The sequence below is a fragment of the Accipiter gentilis genome, chromosome 12 (genome assembly GCF_929443795.1).
Source record: "Accipiter gentilis chromosome 12, bAccGen1.1, whole genome shotgun sequence".
NCBI lineage: Eukaryota > Metazoa > Chordata > Aves > Accipitriformes > Accipitridae > Astur > Astur gentilis.
In genome coordinates, this window is record NC_064891.1 from 10,203,884 (window position 1) to 10,221,317 (window position 17,434).

The 17,434-nt window shown below is 41.6% G+C and overlaps 1 protein-coding gene across 3 annotated transcripts in view; it reads left to right on the forward strand.

Annotated features, from left to right (window-relative positions):
• Positions 1–14,197: 14,197 nt before the first annotated feature.
• The window catches only part of UGT8 (UDP glycosyltransferase 8), a 47,708-nt gene continuing 44,471 nt past the window's right edge, over positions 14,198–17,434 (forward strand). Inside the window, exon 1 of one of the 3 annotated variants that reach the window (XM_049815192.1) lies at positions 14,198–14,694. Coding sequence is in view for 1 of the 3 variants with exons in the window: in XM_049815191.1 (XP_049671148.1) it covers positions 15,571–15,589 (19 nt within the window). In the remaining 2 variants the exon portion in view is untranslated. Of the gene's footprint in view, positions 14,695–15,497; positions 15,590–17,434 lie in introns of those variants that run through there. The other 2 variants (XM_049815194.1, XM_049815191.1) reach the window with 2 other exon arrangements.

Sequence of the window (17,434 nt, forward strand, 5' to 3'; positions counted from 1 at the left end):
GGTCAAAAAAAAGACAGGATTTCAAACTCCTTCCTATTTAAGGAGCTCAAGCCCATATTTTCCTCTCCAAATGCTCAAAAAAGCAGGTCATACCATACTGTAGGACAAGTCTTTCATGATTTATCTGTTAAGATGTTGCACTTGCATATTTGCATACTCATTGATCATCAGAAAACACTTTTTCCTTGATATTTTTAATGAAATTGAAAGAGACCTCTGGTACTCTACAGTATGGTGATGATGAGAAGGAAAGGTAGTGTTGTTCTGGGAGGGAGAGAGATTTTCAATGACCCATTAGTCAGAGGAAGTATTTGATCCAGACAAGACAGCAAGGTATGACACCATCTGTTCATCACTGTGGATGTCAATGATAATGAAACTTTGATGCTCATAAACATTTCTTCTGGGTTGTTTGGGTTTTTTTTAGAAAAACCCTAATTTCTTGTATTTATGTAGTCAAAATAAAATATTGCTCATTTCATTGGGCTGCATGTATTTATGTTTTGTTCAGTGACCAGAACAAATTATTTGTGCGGACGTAATGATGTTCCTACTGTTTAAACCAGGGTGTCATACGGATACAATAAAGCAACTACTGCCAACCTTTTCATGAACATGTGCAAGTCACTTCACAAATTCTTTGATGGCTTGTCCTGCCTTCCCAATGAACTCTCCATGCAAAAGCACTGTTGTATTCAGCTGCTTTATATATTCACTGACTGCACATTCATATTCTCCACGATTTATCATTCACATAGTTCCTTACTTTCTGGTTCTTGGTCATTCTATCCCTCTATCCTATGGCACTTGTTGCTTTTACAATAGATGGCAGAAGCTATCTGTCCCCTGACTGCCATCCTTGTCCTTATCTCACATCCTGCTTCTCAACTGTGCACAAATATGTGTGCACTTCCTTGGAAGTCACTCTTCTGGTATGTGTCTTTTTGCTGTGGAGATCACAATATCCTTGCATCTTATTTACTACTGCATTGTATCAAAAATATACATAAATCACTTTACTCAAAAAATCCAGTTGACAGAACAGAAGCTCTCCTCCATCTAATGCTGCTGCAGTCTAATCTGCCTCTAGAGCAGATACGTAGTTCCATTGGTACAGTACCACTTGTTTATCTATGATACAGTTATCATCATTCATACTTCTCATAGAATCATAGATCACTTCTTGGTGATCATTCCATTTGACTTAAGCTTCTGGCAAAAATAAGCAACACAGAAGTGGGATGCAGCCTGTTGGTTTCCAAATGTAAACTACGCTGGAGAGGAATTTGGGGAAATGCTCTTGAGCCTTATTTTTAGCAAAGGAAAAACAAGAGAGACAGATTTACCACAAAAAGAAAACACTGAAGCAGAAACAAAACCCCATTCCTAAATCTCTTTGTGAGTTTTTACCACTAGATGGTGCTTTCAAAAAGAATCAAGCAACAAAAGTCAAAATGCCAGCTAAGGCCAACACACCAGTATGGAGACAAAAAAGTACAACAAATCAAGCTAGAAGCATATCCTGTACACCATTACACTACCAACCCTAAACTCCTGCTAGAACTAGGCCATGTTGTGGTTCTGTGACAGAGAAAGGAAGCCTTAACACACACTATCATCACAACACAGACATGACCACCAAAAATGTATTAATAAATATTCCTAGTTCTTAATTGCTTCCAACAAACAATACTGGGGCATGGAGAGAAGAAAATAAACTAGTGCAGCCTCTGGGCAAGCAGCTGTCATTTTGAGACCATAGATAGTTTACACTGAAAGTGACCTAAAGCCATCTCAGTTACCACCTGTCATATTCCCTCCAAGTATAACACTGGATCACTGGGCTCAGTGGTCTGGGAAAAGAGGAAAAAGTTGGTGTTTGTCCTTGTGAACAGACAAAAATTAAGGGAGCTTTGCTGGTTATTGCCACCATTTAAAACTTCATCAAACAAACAGTATGAAAAGCTTGGCAACTGCCTTTTGAATGATGTTGCATTACATTTTAAAAAACGTCTAATATTGCTGTACAGACATACAACTCATCTGGTTGGAAGTTTCAAGTCGTATTGTTTTGCCTTGCCCTTTAATCAGGTAATGAATAGAACATGGCACAGAAAAAATATATACATTTTAATTTCAGCCTTTGCACTGTCTTATTGTTTGTTTAAGCCTGTCCAACTGAGACTCCTTGCACTATACGCCCCTGGTTGCATTCCATTTGAAACAAAGGCATATTTCAGGGAAGCACCTCTCACAAAGAGGTATTGATGAACCAGAAATCAGAGTCTGGACAAATGACCATTTTTCTATAAACACAGCTCTATTGTTTCAGCTTTTCTTCTCCCAGGGAATAAATATTTCATTATTCAAAGCAGTGGCTAAAAAGCAAATGGCTCCTCCCCCTTCTACAAATAATCTTCCCCCACTACTCTAGAGAAATGCAACTCAATGGTTTCCATGACTCCTCTCTTGCAATATTTGTATTACTTTTTTTACTCTCATCTTGTCCACAAATAAATTACTGTGGAGTTAAAAAAAAAAAAGGTAGCTTCATGTTCCTCTGTGACTTAGATCCATGAAAGCCTGAGCCCATTAAGATGTATATAGTGATTTCTGTGACTGTTTGCCCACCACACAGTAATTACAGTTCGCTCTTTGCATTTGCATCATCTATACTTTCGGTCATGCCCTGCTACTACCAATGCCTTCATTTTCACTAATCCTGTCTCTTCTTTTTTGGTTTGTATTCCATCCCTCAAACAGTACTCCTGAAGGAACTTGTTGCAGAGGAAGCATTCTAGCTATTTCACAGAAATGAAATAAATCAATGGGAGGAAACACTTCTGTCTTCCCTCCAGCCTTTGCAGATTTCAAGATCTGATCTGAGTCAAGAACAAAGGATTTAAATTCAGACGTCAAACACTGTCTTTCTGGGAATCACTGTCTCTCTTCCACATAAAGCCCTCTGCACCAAGATTTACAAAATAGGCCCAAGATTTGCATAGGTATAGAAGGATATTTGCACGCTATTGCCCAAAGTCCACGCTCAGGCCAAGATGGAAATAATGCAGATGAATAGCTTCTCTAATGTCCTGTATCTCAAGGGAAGGCTGTGGGGAGACCTTATCACTGTCTTCAGCTACTTGATGGGATTGTATAAAGAAGGTGATAGGCTCTTTGTGGAAGTGCACAGTGATACTAAGGAAGGCAACAGACACAAAGGCCAAGACAGGAAAATCTCATTAGATACCTGGAAAAAAAACCCCATTACCACGAGGATGGTCAAACACTGGAAAAGGTTGCCCAGGCAGGCTGTGGAATCTCCATCCTTGAAAATATTCAAAACACACATGGTCAGGCCCTAAGCACCCAAAACTAGTACGATCTGCTCTGGCAGGGGTGGGACTAGACCTCCAGACATACCTTCCAACCAAAATTATTTTATGAGTCCTGTGCTCTCTGTTACTGGCTATAGCTACTCTGTATTTACAGAATCTCCAGAACTTTATTCCAGAACTTCTACAGGGGCAAAAGTAAGCAGCAGACCCCGTTTCTGCAGAAGGAAGATTCATCAAGGCTTCCAAATAGTCAAATCCAGATGTGACACAGTTCTGGAATGGATCTTGGTACATTTCTCTATTCACAGCACACAAACCCAAAAATCTCAGTTTAAAATCATGCGGGGGGGAACCCCAAACCACAACAACTCTCACCAAAGAGTGAGGAAAAATTGCATTAACTGCAAATTGATCAAGCTTTGCTATGCCTTACCAACAAAAGAACCAACCTTCCAAAACTGCTGGTAGAACTACAGTGTAGAAGGCGAGATTATTCATTAAATGACAGATTTTCTTTCCTAAACATACACTTTTGATTGGTTGGTGTTCAGTCATTCCTATTAGATTAATAGGATAGTGGGACAAATGAAAGTGTAACAGGTCAGTGCTCCAAACATCTTGATCCTCTTGCATATATTTAACAGAGTCTTGGAATGAAACTAAGAAGATTCAATTTCCCTCAGCAAAACATTCAATATATTATTCAAGGTTCCAAAGAGAGCTTTAATATAAACGTACACGGTCAGAGACACTTAATAGCTTCAATTAAATCACTGAAGGTTCAGTAAAGGACAAGGTCCTCCAGAAGAAGAGCATTCAGATGAGGAAAACACAGGAAATGTATCATTATACGATAGCATCAACACAGGATTGCAGAGGAGCTAGAAGATTTCTCTACTGCGAAATGGTGCGTCTGCTCTCCCCTCCTTCACAAGTTAGGGCCAACACACCTCTGTCAGCAATTATCTAGTCACGCTACGATTCCTGTCTAATTTCAGTTTCCCTGGTAGTTCATAAGCACAGATGGGGTTACATAATAATTGACTGTTTCTAAGCAGAGTTGTCAGTGTTGGGTAGAAAATAAATTCTTCTCTTGTTTCTCATTTCATTTCAAGCAAAAACAAAATAGAGCTCAGATCTAGGTTCTAGGTCTTAAAGGACTTCAGATTTAAAATTTAAGCCTTCACTGCATTCAGATTAATATGTCTAGTTCATCTTGTTCTCTAAGAAAGGAACAGAAAATGTATGCTTGTGACTTCTTTAGGAGAAAAAAGATGATATTAACTGCGTTATTTTAGCAGGTTTACCAAAAAGAAAACTAAGATAGCTTAGCCACAGCATCGGGCTGGGATTCTTGATTACGTGATTACAACAATGTTTAACTGTAAAGTTATATGAAAGCATCTGCAATTTCAAGAAAACCTTAAGTATTAATCAGTGTAGGAGATGTAGAGTCATGCTTAATAAAAGTGACGAATGAAATTCTCCATAGGTTATAGATACAAGCAAAATACAAGCTAAATAGTTCCATATCCACACAACTACATTTGAGAATATATTAATGGAAAGACAATGCAAAGAAAATAAACTGAGAGGATTAATGCAAGACAAATATCCCCTCCAGGAGGAGAAAGGAAGAAAAGATACCTGGAAAATAAAAGCATACAAAATGCTTATATGAAAAGGAGGGATACCATTTCAACAATGCAAAATATTAGTTATTTTCTGCAACTTTTAAAAACCAATTTTCTAGAGTTAGTTTGTATAGAATATCAGCATCAGTGATACATACATTCTACTTGTTTAAAAATAATTTCCTTGTTCTTTTTAATACTCTTATTTTAATACAGCCTTTTGACACTATCCTGTTCAGAATTACATCAAGGCTATTAAATGCATGAAATAAGTTCAAAGGTTAGTGCATAGTATATTCATAAAAAACCCCATGGATAAATAGACATATGATTACTTATTTGAGACCTTCAGCCTGAAAGCAAAATGTTAAGTATGCCCTCAGTGCGGAAAAAAAACAACAACCCAACAGATCTGTAGTATCTATAGATATGTTAGGTATGCAATTAAACATTTCAATTCTCTTTGTAGCTTGTCAGAGTTGTAGTTTGTTAAGACTATTCTTTTCTCTAGTTTTGAGAGCAATGGATTCTTGATCTTCTTAGAATTTTCTTTCCCATCCTTCTCCTGGTATTTTGTTTGCTACCTAAATATAAGGGAAGACACTGAAAATTAAATTAATGAGAGCAGTTTGAAGAAAAAAGGACTTTCAATTTGCTCTCTGTTCCAAAGCAGAACCACTGCCCTACATGAATCATTCTATACATTCAGGCCTACAAGCCTTCTGGTTGCTTTAAGCCCAGGGACAGCATAAAATATGTGGAAGAGGATCAGGGAAAAACCTAACAGTTTAGGAAATGGTACCAAATACACTCTTAAAAACAGATAAAGCAGTACAGAATTAATATTTTAATAATTACACACTTTATTTGTAAGAAATTGTAAAGCCACTTGTACAGAAGGGGCAATGTAAAATTACACAGCGCATATTTCAAAAGGGGAGTTATAAAAAGAGACAGCCTTAGTTGTGAATGGCTGTGGTCTCCAAAACAGATTTTGATGGTGGAATTGCCGAGTATGGACGCGTTTCTTAGATGTGAGTGGAAGAAGTGATACCTGCTATGATGCCTGGAGCATGCAGATGTGATGAGGAAAGAGGGACTGATATTTGGTGCAAGGTGAAAAAAGGCTTCTGCAGCATTCAGAAGAGAGCTTGACAGAATGCTTTTATTTATTACCAGGGCTTCTTAAAAGCAGGGAAGATGGCAAACAGTTCATAAGATGTACAGGAATGCACAAAGATGAAATAGGGACAAGGAAATTCTGTGAAGATGCGTATTACTGTAGAAAACGAAGAACAAAAAGGAATAACTTTCTGGAAAGACTACTTCTCCAAATGAAACACGAAAGATGTGCTCCAATTTTTAAAATAGTGGATGGTGGCGATTTCAATATGATATTCTAAGAGTATATCATGTTTGCAAAACAAACCACAGATATAGAAGCGAGGAATTTGTTTGCAGTATCTGGCATGAGGATGTGGTGGTGGCTACCCAAACATTGGGAAACAACTTCTTGGTATGTGGTAGGTACATAGAGTGATTTTGGCATGCTTCCCATCACACCCAATGCAAGAGTTATAACAAGATTAAAAGGCATTGCTAGTGAAGGCCCACAGCTGTTGCAAGGAATTTAATACTAGAAGTTACTGACTTACCCAAGTACTGCAGAGTTCTTGAGATATGCTCACGGCACTTGAAACACCATATTCTCTCCATGCTCTGTGGACGTGCATCAGTGGCCATACTTTATTACTTCAGGAGTTTTGATTAATCATGCTGTTGGGTTATTTTGTTTCATATCAGTTGCTGGAAATCACTGTCCCCTACCTCCCCTAGCTTTGTATATAAGACAGTGTATTTATATTAAATAAGTCACCTGGCACTGGAGCTTGAACTCAGGATCTGTGCCCTGTACTCCTTGCAAATATCCTAAAAAGGCTGAAGAGTCCTGTCCTGTTTTTTTCTCTCTCAGGTCTTAATCAGTCTCTAATTAGCAATTTAGGATTGAAAGGGACCTCCTGGGCTGAAACTGTTATCCTATTATTGCAGGAACTCAATCCTACAATGTCTTTCATAGACTTAACAAGCCCATCTTAAAAACAGAGTACTTGTATGACAAATGGAAAAGGTACAAAAGGTTACAGTCATTATTAGTTTACTAAGTAGACCCCATAAGCACTGTTTAGCAAAGTTTTTCAGACTACTGCTTAGTGTTTTCTTTGACTACAAAAACATAACAACACTGAGCCAAATTTAGCCTATTCATCTTATCTTACCTCTGACAACAGGAAAAAAAGAAAAAGAAATAAGGAAGAAAACTACCCACCTGCATGAGACAGAGAGGAAATGCAGAACTCCATTTAAAGGAGATGAATAACTATGTTTGTCAAGCTTTTGCCACTCTACAATTAAGGCTATGAATAGTCTCTTAATAACCATTTATAAAACAGAAAACTGAACACACACACCATACCACACCCCTGTCAATTATCCCAGTATCAAATGACCAGCTACATCTCAGTTCAATTAACTACTTCCTTGAATCCCTATTGAGGTTCTACATGTTAGCTCTATTCATTAGTCTTGCCTTTCAGATAAGGTAAAGAGAACAAACAAGATCCACAGTGCTTTTTGGGTTTGGTGGGTTTTTTAGTAGGTGTGGTAAGACAGTGCTCTTATTAATGACAAGTGTTTCAAGAACCAAATATAATAAAATACTGCTGGAGCAATACATTTGTTTGGTTTGTTGCCCCCCCCCTCCCCGCCCGCCTTTTTTTTTTTCTTTCAAACAGCAACATGTTTTAGTAGAGTATCCAAGCACTATTAATTATCTTATTTATGGTCATGAAGTACTAACCTTTTCTGCTTATACAGGAAAATTACATAAGCCACAGCTTACCCTCATGTAAGATTTAAGCTATAATTGTATCTGCAAGCCTAATCAGTAATTACTAAAGTTACTTATCAAAGAAATGTAAAAACAAAGTATATTCAGGCATCTTGTTGGATTAATTTACTCTCTCTGCAATCAGATTTTGAACTCAGTAGTTGTTACAATACGTAGATAATACGGACCAGAAGAATGTCGGTTGGTCCTGAAAAAGCAACTTGCAGTGGTTGGGCATAAAATTAGTACTAGCTCCAAGCTTCGCAAAGTATTTAAAAGATCTTTCTTTTTTCCTTCTAAAAGGAGACTTTATTGTAGTAGCATTTTGTAATTGCTTCCTCATGTCTAACAAACTACACAGATTAAGCAAGCCCCATCAGGTAATAGACCTTGAGTACCTTTTGATAGTTCAAAATGACAAAAGACTATTGCCAACATCTGCTACTTGTTGTCTTCCTCAAGCTTAGAGAGATAAAATTGTAGCCCTTATTTTCTTTAAGGAGGAATAAGGATGGCTATACATGGCATTATTTGCATGTGGTTTAGAAACCTGCAAAATACCAAATTACATTGAATCTTCGCCTGAATGACACCAATGGCTTTTCAATTTTCAGCTCTAATTTCAACTCCCAAAGAATTAAAGAAAACATCATAACTGAAAAGGGAAGTTTACGGATAGAAACAATAATAATAAATAAAACCTTGTGCATGATTTTTCACGTGCAGATTTTTTTAATATTAACTACTTTTCTTCTGAAATCGAGTTTAAAACAAACAATTTTGCCAAAATGGGAACACAAAGATCTATCTTGCTATTTCTATGTTTCTTTTAAAAAGCACGGTCAGGAAGTGGTTATTACACAATCCAAGAAGCGACTGAGTGTGCAATGTCATAATAGTAGTATTACAACATGGCAACAATACAGAGAGTTGCACAGGTTTTGAACTGAATTTAGTGATTCATAGGTAAACATAAAACAAACAAGTGAACAAAAGTCACCAGAATAGGTAACAAACAAAACCCTAGTCAATCAACAAATATCTACACCACACCTAGCACTTCTCACCCGCTTATTATATGTCAACCTAACATCTATACTACCTTAAGATTTTAAAATGCTCAGACATAAACATAGCTTAATCTTCCAGAGCCAATTTTTGTAAAGACACACTCACCTCCATTTACTAACAAGAAGAAAACCAAAAAGAGTCTTTAGTTTTCCAACTACAATTTCATATACAAAATTGTGTTTAAATCAGTACAAAACTAACAAACCCCAACTCATTTCACAAGTTTGTATGCTCTCTACTTGAGAGTTCTCAACAGAAGAAATACCACATAGGTGAACAAGGTTCCTCGAGGCCACTATGGAATTTCTATCAGGGGAGAAAGAAACTACCCTTCAGAGACAGCACAAACGCTTCCTATAATTAATTCCTCTATTACTAACCCAGGATGTTCACCTACTGTATTTGGACATTTACAGGGTAAAACCCTACCTTCAGTGATTGTTTATGGACTTGGTGCCCATGAAGCCGCTCATTCCCTTTCGGAACCTGCTGAAACAGCCTACCTCCATAACTTCCTGTGGTAATGAAAAAAAACCACACCAAGGCCAGCCACTTTTCCAGAAGAGGTTCCTTTCATCTCTTAATCTGTTTTGATACTTGCTGCAGTTAGTGTCACCTGGTTCTTGGATTACAGGATCTAGCAAGTAACAGCTGTGTATTTTAGCATCTCTACTCCTTTCAGTTTTGCAAATCTTGACCATACCCTCCCTTAGCTTTTTCCTTTCCACACAGCTTCTTTAGTCTCTACTCATAGGGCAGCTGCTCAATCTCCTTAAACACTTTAAGCACTTCTCCCTGTACCTTCTTTAAACACAGTATGTCCTTTATAACAAAGCACAGTGAAGTGGGATTAATGGTTTTAACACTTTTCTACATGAAAGTGTTCTGACCCTGTGGTCAACAAACACTCAGGACAAACACCTCCTCAGAAAATTACAGTACTGCCAGACAGGGAATAAGTGATGAGATGTCACTTGAATTTGTTCATAAAAGATTCCTTCTTTCTTTGTTAAAATTTCTGCTCAAGGCTGTAGAACATTATGTTTTGTAAACATACAGCCTGAACTGAGCCAACAACTGCAGGTGAATCACAGGTTTCTCCTATAAGAGAAAAACTGATTGAGATGCCTCAAGTTCTGCTGCTACCCAAACATACATCAGTTAATTAGAAATTACCATTTCACACTTACAAGATCAACAAGACATACTGTGATCACACAGTAATCTTCTGTTGGGAACCACCATTCATAACTGTAATATACACTTATGAGAGTCACCTATATAGGCAGAATAAATGTCACTTTTGTGTTAGTGTCAATTATGTGAGATGATAAGGCCAACAGTTGCCTACAGCAAAGGCAGACTTTTGTACACCTTTACTATGTTTATGGGGATCTGTGAACAAGGTCACAAGACGTAGCAAGCAGATCTAGAAGAAAAGGTTGTCTAGTAACACTGCAGTTAGATTAGGTAATACACATTTCAGATTATTATTTCCATCTGGCAAATTGGTAAGGCAATAGAACTAAAAACCTTATTTAAATAAATTAGTTTGGCTGCTTGTGTTCTCATACCAATTAACAAGCAAAATTAGCTAACTCTATCTTAGATGAGATACAAGAAGGTTATACTTCTACTTTGCTCTGTTGAAACTCTTGAAGTATGTGCATGTGTAGTCAAAACAATCACAGCACTAGGAGAAAAAACAACAAAACAACTTAAAGACCTGTATGTGAATCATCATGATCCAGAAATCTACTGAAGAAATTACTCTCTCTTTTGCCACCAGACCAGTGCAAATCAGGAGAAAAAGAAACATTTCATGTCAAGATGTATTTCTTGTTCCTCAGTAAAAATAACTGTGATGACATTGGTGTCCGACTTAAAAGCAAATGAAATAAATTCCTCTCTTGAAAAATAGTATGAAGGTGTTCCTTTGGACAACAACAGAAGGTTATTCAAAAACACTTCTGAAGTGTTTATTAGCCCTGTAAAACTTTAATGAAAGTTAAAAATGCTTCATATTTATAGCACTTTGTGACTTTTCATTGTTTTATTTGACTCGGATTTCCTCATCACAATTTGGAGTTCCAAGATTCCAAAATTTTGCAACACAGAATTTCCGTGTTACGTTCTGGAATTTACTAGAGAACAAAACTATCATGTTGCAGTATTGGGCTGTACACCTTATATACCTTACATTTATAATAATAGCTTAATTAATGCCTTATATTTACTTTCTCTGCAGCTGGGTTGCTAGAAGTATGCAGTGAGTAACAAATACAACAAACAGTTATGCACAGAAACCCCCAAATACTTTGCATTATGCACACTTTTTATTCTGAAAACAAGCTACAGTTGACTTGCATCTCTAATCATAGAAGAAGTATATGAACATCACTATATTGTTTATCAAAATAACAAGCCAGGCAATAAAAGATTGGGGCTATCATGTACAAGACATTAATATTCCAGAGTAAAATACTACTTTATCTGCCAAGACCCCATAATTTGAGTCTCCGCGAGTGCCTGGTATTTCCAAAGGATATTAAACTGTGACAAGATGAAACTTGGTATTACATATTAATAATTGTATCACACAAGTTACTAATTCTGGTTTCAATGACTTTGAAAAATTATTGTCATATGGAACTTTAGAAGGTTTCACCCCAAAGTACACTGTATCTCCATACTTAAAACATACATTGAAGGCAAGAGAATCAACATTTAGTACATCTGGAGTGTTCTATACCAGGAAAGCATTGAAAAGAGATCCAACTACAGTCACTATTTGAAGCTGCTTTTCCTGGACTAGTCAAAGAAAAAATATTCATTACAGGGTTAACTGCCTAAAAACCAGTAAACTGAGATTATATTGAGTGTTCAGGTTTGAAGATACACTTCCAATCCAAAAGTCAGTCTCTCTGAGAAGAGGTGCTATTGCAGCATATCTGGAGTTTGAAATAAAAACAATTTTGCTTTGCAATAGCATGTAACCATAACAGGCAAAGACAGGACAAGCCCATGTACTCACAGTTGAAATACTTGCCCCAAAGAAAGATCACTACGTCACATTACAATAAATGTACAATACCAAGAGGAAATCACTAATGATGAACACGTTAATTTTTGATAAAATGTTTTATCTGACCTATGCTGGTCTGCTGAAGATAGGAAACTGGGAAGGCAGAACATTGATACAATCAAGCAACTCTGACTTGCTGACAGGAAAGGTAGAAGGTGTGCGGATGAATAAAAAAGCTCCTAGAGGTAACATTCTCTCCTCAGTTAGTATTAAATAGTATGCAGTAATTAAATTCAAGATACTGCCATCACTGTGATACATTTTCAGTACAACATTCCGTGAAAAGTCCCTTAATATTTTTACAAGGTCTGGTAAGTAATTTTAATAAAATTCCGCAGGTAATTGCACCACCTGCTACTTTTCAGCATTGCTACTTCCATGGCAAGAACAGCTTTATTAAAGCTGCTACTCAAGAAACAAAAAGAATACTCATAAACATGCAGGAGATACTAATATATCTCAGGGAAATCCGAACAAAATTTACACTTGGTTCAAGTCTAGACTTACGACCACTGTTAACCTAAGAATCGTTCTGTGTTACTTGGATTTTACCAGATCAGTTACCATTGGAATAAGAAGGTAGTTTAGATATGCAGAGGGGCTGAATTTATTCAACTATTACCTATTGTCTTCAACAGGCATTACAGTTTGAAATTTATTTTACCTGGAAGTAACTACAACTTTCAACATGATAGTGGTTCTGTATGCCTGATTCTTGGACATTTAACTTCAGAACCTCATTTTTAGAAGTTCAGAACTTACCTCAAAGCCAAAGGCCACTATTAGCTTGCAGGACTTGAGCATCACCCGCTAAGGCCTAACAGCTGATTTAATGTTAACTAGATGTCAAATGGAGCACAAGATTTGAGAAACTGTAATAATTTGTTTTATAGGTGAGAAACAGAAGAGCTTTTAACAGGCTCTATAATTATTATCATGAGAAGTTCTGTGCCCCAAACTGGATTAATTTGAATGAAAGTAAAGTTTCATTTTCTTTTGCAAGGCATCTTTACTAGAGTGGAGGTAAATTTAAAGTTTATGTTTTGTTTTCTTATCAGGCATTTCATTACTTACCATTCAAATTTCATTAACTTTCTTGCTTTGTCTGATGAAACTTAAACCTTCACTTTTACTAAAGGAGTAACTTGATTTGTCAAATCAGAAAGACTGTCTGAAACTTTTTTTCCTTTAAAGTTCATTGCAAACGTTTCAATGAAAGAAGCATTTACCTTGGTGGGCCCATAAAACACTTTTGAACTTACAACTTAAAGCAAACAGGAGAAAAGTATGGATTTTGAAAAGTGTGTGCCAGGAGGGGGACAAATCTTGCTCTTTGAAAGAACTTTGTTGTCTGGCAGCCGTGAAATTACACCTTTATTATATAATAAGTGAATAACATAAAAACAAACCCAACACACCCTGCACGACCCCCCCCCCCCCCCCCCAAAAAAAAAAAAAAAACCACCAAAAAACCCAACCCAACCCAAACAAAAACCCCTAATTGGAGCATTACCATTAGTACTTAAACTTTGTCAGGTGAGGGCTCGGAAGGCTACTGGAAGGTCTTTACCAGGATGATGGAGGGCAGGAGGTAACGGGAGCTTCATCATCCCTTTTAGTCAGCCTTCCCCAAGCAGAGACCACAAGAGCAGGGAGTTGAACACCCTTTCCTGCAGAAAATGTCCTTCAGGAGCCAGGATCAGTTAGCTGCCCTTAGCTCTAATGAAGCGGGTGGGGGAAGAAAAAGCTCAGGAGGTTTTGAGCGCTTATGTGTTTTTTGTTTTTAACCAATGCCAGCTGGCAACAAAAAAGGAGGAGCAATGTTAGAGCACGGGTCCGTCGAAATACCCCTCGGGGTTATGACAGGTAGAGATTAAGATTCCCACGGGGTGCCGGCTTGTGCCTCGTAAATCCCCCACGCTTCGCAGCGCGCCCGACTGTCGGCGAGCATAAGAGGAGCCCGCGAAGCTCCGAGGAAATAGGACAGCGCTGGGGCCCACCTCGGCCGCCCTGGCTGCCTTCCTGCCACCGCCGCCGCGGGCGGGCCCGGCGGTGCCTTCCGTGGTCTCGCCGCCGCGCCCGGACTGATTGGCGGATGGGCGGCCCCGGTCCCACCCGCCAGAGGCGGGCACAGGGGACCTGCCCCGCCGGGAGCTTCCCCGCTGTCCTGGGAGCTGGGGCAGTTGCATGGGGCGGGTATCAGGACGGCAGCTCTCCGTGCCGGCGAAGGGGAAGGGGTGAGGGGAGCCGGTACCAGCATCTCCGCGGGGGTCGACGGCAGCGCCCGGTGTATGCGTCCGGCGGGCGGCGGGTTGCCGGGGCGGCAGCGCGGCGGAGCAGAGCGAGGGCAGAGGAAAGTGATGAGAAGTTGAGGGAGGACGGAGCGAGGGTGCCCTCTCCTCTCCTCGGCCCGCGCCGCAGGGGGCAGCCCAGCCCCGCTAGCAGGTGCAGCAGAACCTGGGCGGAGGGGACAGGCGGGCCCGGCGCTCCCGGCGCCGCAGCGGAGGGGCTCCGGCGGGAGCAGGGCCTGAGGCCGGGCCGGACGGAGCCGCGCAGCCCCCGCGCCCGCTCGACTAAAGGAAAAGAGCGGCTAAGCGGAGCTCCGAGCCGCGGCTCGCTCCGGTCTTCGGCTCATTACCAGAAGCAGCGACGCGGAGAAACGGGCCTGAAGGAAGAGCGGTGAGGGAGCTCGGCAATACCCCCCCGGGGGGGGGGGGGGCAGCGGGAGGGGGGTCGGGGAGGAGGGCGAGGCGGTTCCGGCTCCGGCGTCCCCCTCTGAGGCGGCGACGCGGGCGGGGGGCCGGAGGGTCCCTGCTCGGGCGCCGCAGGCAGGGAGGTGGGCGAGGAGGGAAGCTCTCGTTTCACCTTGCCGCTTTTTTTTTCTTTTTTTCCGTTTCCCTCCTCTTAGTCCTGCATTCTTGCCTTCTTCCCTCCCTTCCTCCAGTAACGCAATAGAAAGCCCTTGGGCGCCTTACATCGCCCCGCGGCGGAGGGTCTGGAGGGGAAGAGAGCGCGATGGCGGGGGGAGCCGCGGGCTGACCGGAAAGAAACCGCAGGGGAACGGGCGGCCGTGGCGATGCGGTGTCCCTGAGCAAGGGGAGCGGCGCGGAGGGGACGGTGTGACCTGGGAGCGGGGGCGGGAGGAGCGCCGTGTCCTTGCGGGGGTGCTGAGGGGCGTCATTTGTGGGCAAAAAAAGGGACACCTCCCTACCCGCCCTTATCCTGAGGTGAGCTTGGGCTGCTGCTGTGGCGAGGGGGGGTGTTGAGGGCGGCAGGGAGCGCGACCGTCCCCTAGGAGAAGGTTTTTGCGCGCCGGGCACGGCACCTGTGTGGCACGGTCTCTCCGGCCGCTCGGCCTCCTACCGGCGCCGCCGCAGCGGGGAGAGGCGGCGGGAGGGTGCCGGCTCACCCGGCAGGTGCCCGCGCTGCGGCTTGAGGAAGTTGAGCGGTGAGGGACGAGGACGGGGCCGGGGCCGCAGCGCTGCCGGCGCTGAGGCGAACACTTACTCATGCTGTTCCTCAGCGGAGGGGCAGGCGCTCCGGGAAGTTGTGAGGATGAAGCGAAGCTGCGACAGTACGTGCGGAGAAGGGAGGGGGGGGGGAGTGTGTGCCCGCGGCGGGGCGCGTGCCTCGACCGTTGGCGGCGACCGTTGGCGCGGTCGCCGCGCGCGTTACCTGGTGATCGGCAGCCGCGGGGGGGAAGGCGCTGCCGCAGGGCCCCGGTGACGGAGGATGGAGGGCGGGGGGTGGGGAGGCCCTGCTGTGTTTCGGACACCGACTTTGGCTGGGTTCAGCCTTGCGTTTGGCTTTGCCCTATCTACAGTAACTAATTGGAGCGGTTACCCGGCCCTCGGCGCGGCCGTGAGGGGCTGTCACCTCAGTCGTCCCGCAGTTACGTAAGGCGGGCAGCCCGGGTTGCTCGTGGGTGCCGGGCGGGTGTTTTACTGCCCCGCTGCAAACTTGAAGGCGTAACGTGAGGGGACCCTCGGTGTGAGCGTTCGGCCTGGGATGCGTCTCCGGCGCGGACGTTACCCAAGTTCCGATCAAAACTGCCTTGCCTTTGAAGGAAGAGCGTTGCATAATTGCTGCTGTGCCTCCCCTGTGGTTTAAAAAGAAGGAAAACGGTTAAGCATAAACTTTTAAGGGAATATGTCAATAAAGTTTTGGTATTTGAAGAGATACTAAATGGTATCTTGTCTTTTATGACTTGTTTACATATGCGTTTTAGTAGTGACTATGGAACAATGGGAAATAATTAAAAAATACGCAGCCTGTTTTGCAGGCTCATCAGAGTTGCCTGGGGATGAACAGCTGCAGGTAACTAATAGTAGAGGTCCTTGAAGGTCTCCTCCCGACCCAAAGCAAACACCTTGAAAGTAGTATTTTTACTTTTCATGTTGTGACGAGGTGACTTAGTTTTAGGAATAATTCACATTATATCACTTTTTTCTAGGCACTTATTCTGAAAGTTGCCTTGGTTACATTACCTATCCGAAGCTGTCTGCCTGCTTTTCCAAGCAATTATCACACAAGGTCACTTACATATTTTAGCTGAGCTGGTTTTATAGCACCAACACAACGTAGTGTGCAATTAACCTTTACTTCACATTTCCTTGTTTTTCTTCTTTTGTTTCGGTCATTGATCAGGCTGAACACTGGATACTGCAGTGGCTGTTTTCTCAAAACTACTGACCAGTTCATGTTAGTCTTACACTTTCAGGTGGCTTTTATGCTATTGTGAAAACATTTTTGTTGAAATACAAGGAAATGAGTACTTGGCCTGAAGTGCTTGCATATTATTTTTAATCTTTGCACAACATTTTACGTGAACAGAAGGTCTTTGCGGGAAGCAAGAGGAAAAAAAATGGTTTACTTCTTGTCATGTGTGTCTCTTGACTATATAAACTTTAAGGTGAGAATCATGTTAGAGTTCTTTGTAAATGCCCCTTACATTTTATACTCTTAGAGTACTCTAAGCAGTTGGGTGGTTCTGAAGCAGGATTTGGATGGAGAAACCTATGGGACTAACTAGGGCTTGAGGAGAGGGTGTCTGAGACAATCCCTGTGTCCTCATTCTGCACAGGGTGGTGTCACCTGAGCTTTCCAAATCCTCTCCTTGCCTGTGTGAGTGGAGCGGAGGGCAGCTGACTCTTAAGGAGGTGGTAACGAAGCAGTGTATTAGTTTTTATATAATGGTGGCAACTTTTAACTTAGCGAATAGCTACTAGCTGTTGTAGTTCATTGGGAGTCACTGCAGCTACAGGTTAGGTTTGGCCTGCGATCAAGGCAGGACTCTTGTCATAAGTCCATATTGGTACCCTGTGATTAACTTGGCTATTTTACTTATTGTTTAGAGAAATTGAAGGTAGTTAGAACTACCATGTTCATGAAATTTCAATGCCATGTTTATCATATCTAA